The following is a 2571-nucleotide window of genomic DNA, read 5'->3' as shown; positions in this document are numbered from 1 at the left end:
ATAATAAAAAAATAAATCTTTAAAAATATATCTTCAGTTGTCTTAATTATCAGTTTCATCCATCTAACCAAACTTTACAGTACATGTGCTGAATTTTTTTTTTTTTTTAACCCACCCCAACATGTGCTGAATTTAAAGAAGAAATGCTAGCCAGGAGTGGTGGCTCTGGCCTGCGATTCCAGCATGTAGGAGGGGCAAAAGGACTGATTTTGAGGACAGCTGGTTACGGTAACAAAATATTATGTTTTTTCTTTCTTTTGTTTTTTTATTGAGGGGGATTTTTTGAAGAGCCAGGATTTCTGTGTAGCCCTGGCTGTCCTGGAGCTCACCCTGCAGACCAGGATGGCCCTGATCTTAGAGATCTGCCTGTCTCTGCCTCCTAAATGCTGGGATTAAAGGCTTGCACCATTGCCGCCTAACTAACACTATGATTTTTTTAAGGTGCACTAGTGAGATGGCTCGGCAGGTAAAAGCACTTGCTATGGACCTGAGTTCAAACCCTGGAGTCCTTGTAAATGTACAAGAAGTGACATCACAGTTGTCTGAGGTGTGTATATATATGCCATAGTACACACACATACACACACACCAACAACATAGAGTTAAAAAGAAGAGAGCCCTTTCCACCTGTGTATCTAGCACCTGAATCTACAAGCTATTAGAACATCCCAAAGGCACTGATGGAACGCCTTCACTGCCATTTTAGAACAACCAAGTAACTGTCAATCTCCACATACCACTGGCATCGAAATTCAGGAAATCCGAGAATTCCTGAGCCAATGTCTCATCACTGGCAAAGGCACAGAGGCAAGCAAAGAAATGGATGCACTTTGGGGCTGCCTCAGCCTTGGGGACGTTGGACTTGTGTGACTTCAGAGTCTGGCAGGAGCAGGAGAAGCGGCGCTCAGACAAGCTTCTGGAGCTGATTTTCTGCATGAAGGACGTGTGCAAATAGCCCAAGTTGTGCTTCTGGCTGGCTTTACATTTCACTACCATAATGTTTTTAGTGACTCTCTGTACCAGGGGACCCGTAGGTTCTGTGGCCAACTGCCAGATGGTCTGTTTGGTTTCTGGGGCGGCCTGCATAGCATTCAGGACCGAACTCTTCAGGGTCAGAGGGGTGGCCTCCGCCTGGCAGTTCACTGCTAGCTTGATGTGTTGACACTGGTTTTCCACGATGCCTTGAGTGGCAGCTTTCAAACACGAGGGGACATAACATCGGCCAGAGCTCAGCTGAGTGATAATCGTACCATCCACGGTCTGGATTGCAGTCTCTGAAACACCTAGCTCCACAAAGCATCGGTAGTCAGGGCCTCGGTCTCTCTGCCGCACAGAGTAGACCTGTAGATCAGAGCCGGTGATGATTTTGACAGCTTCAATGCTAGGCTGCTTTCGGGCACCATAGCGAAATATGGTTCCACATGTCTTATTCTTACAGCTCAACCCACGGGTTCCATTGAACGTACCACATCGGGGACACTTCCTGATTCCCCTCAATGTGGCCTTCCCCAAATCAGATAAGAAAGCTGGGACTTTAGTCCTCTGAGAGTTTGGTTCCATTGTTCACAGCCCCTAAGAAAGACAAGACCATCAGCAGGAGAACACATTCACACAGAGCATTCAGAGAGAGAGAGAGAGAGAGAGAGAGAGAGAGAGAGAAGGTGGGGGGCAATTTTCATTGATTTATTTTGGAATAGGGTCTCACTTTGTAGTTCAGATTAGATTGTAAAAGTGTAGCTGTCCTGGCTGGTTTACGTGTTAAGTAGGTCTTTTTCTGGCTGCCTGCAGATCAAGATGCAGAACTCTCAGCTCGTCCAGCACGACACCTGCCTGGATGCTGCCATGCTTCCCACCATGATGATAATGGACTAAATCTCTCAAACTGTAAGCTAGCCCCAGTTAAATATTGTCCTTTGTAAGAGTTGCCATGGAGCTGGGTGTGGTGGTGCACGCCTTCAATCCCAGCACTCGGGAAGCAGAGGTAGGCTGATTTCTGAGTTCGAGGTCAGCCTGGTCTACAAAGTGAGTCCCAGGACAGCCAGGGCTACACAGAGAAACCCTGTCTTGAAAAACAAAACAAAACAAAACAAAACAAAACAACAAAAAAAAAGAATTGCCACAGTCATGGTGCCTCTTCACAGCAATAAAACCCTGAGATATGGCTATAAGGCATTTTCTTAATTAGTGATTGGTGGGGGAGGACCCAGACCATTATCCCTGGGATGGCAGTCCAAGGTTTTATGAGAGAGCAGGCTGAGCAAGCTGGTAAGCAGCATCCCTCTATGACCTCTGTATCAGCTCCTGGCTCCATTTCCTGCCCTGTTTGAGTTTCTGTCCTGACTTCCTTCAAAAATGAACAGTGATCTGGAAATGTAAGTCAAGTAAACCATTTTCTCTCCAATTTGCTTTTTGGTTATGTATTTTGTCATAGCAATCGTAACCCTAATTAAGACAGTAGCCCACAGCCGGGCCTGGTGGCGCAGGCCTTTAATCCCAGCACTCGGGAGGCAGAGGCAGGCGGATTTCTGAGTACGAGGCCAGCCTGGTCTACCAAGTGAGTTCCAGGACAGC

At 46.7% G+C, this 2571-nt stretch overlaps 1 protein-coding gene across 3 annotated transcripts in view; it reads right to left on the bottom strand.

Annotated features, from left to right (window-relative positions):
* Positions 1-2571, bottom strand: part of C2H2orf42 (chromosome 2 C2orf42 homolog) — a 33861-nt gene that overhangs the window by 25257 nt on the left and 6033 nt on the right. For all 3 annotated transcript variants that reach the window (XM_021190232.1, XM_029535570.1, XM_021190233.2), the window contains exon 3: positions 738-1572. In XM_021190232.1, coding sequence (XP_021045891.1) covers positions 738-1560 — 823 coding nt within the window. In that variant the 5' untranslated portion in view covers positions 1561-1572. The remainder of the gene's footprint in view (positions 1-737; positions 1573-2571) is intronic.

The sequence above is a fragment of the Mus pahari genome, chromosome 2, assembly GCF_900095145.1.
Source record: "Mus pahari chromosome 2, PAHARI_EIJ_v1.1, whole genome shotgun sequence".
In the NCBI taxonomy this organism is placed as follows: Eukaryota; Metazoa; Chordata; class Mammalia; order Rodentia; family Muridae; genus Mus; species Mus pahari.
The sequence above is the reverse complement of the archived record's forward strand: the minus strand, read 5'-3'. Positions and strand labels throughout refer to the sequence as shown.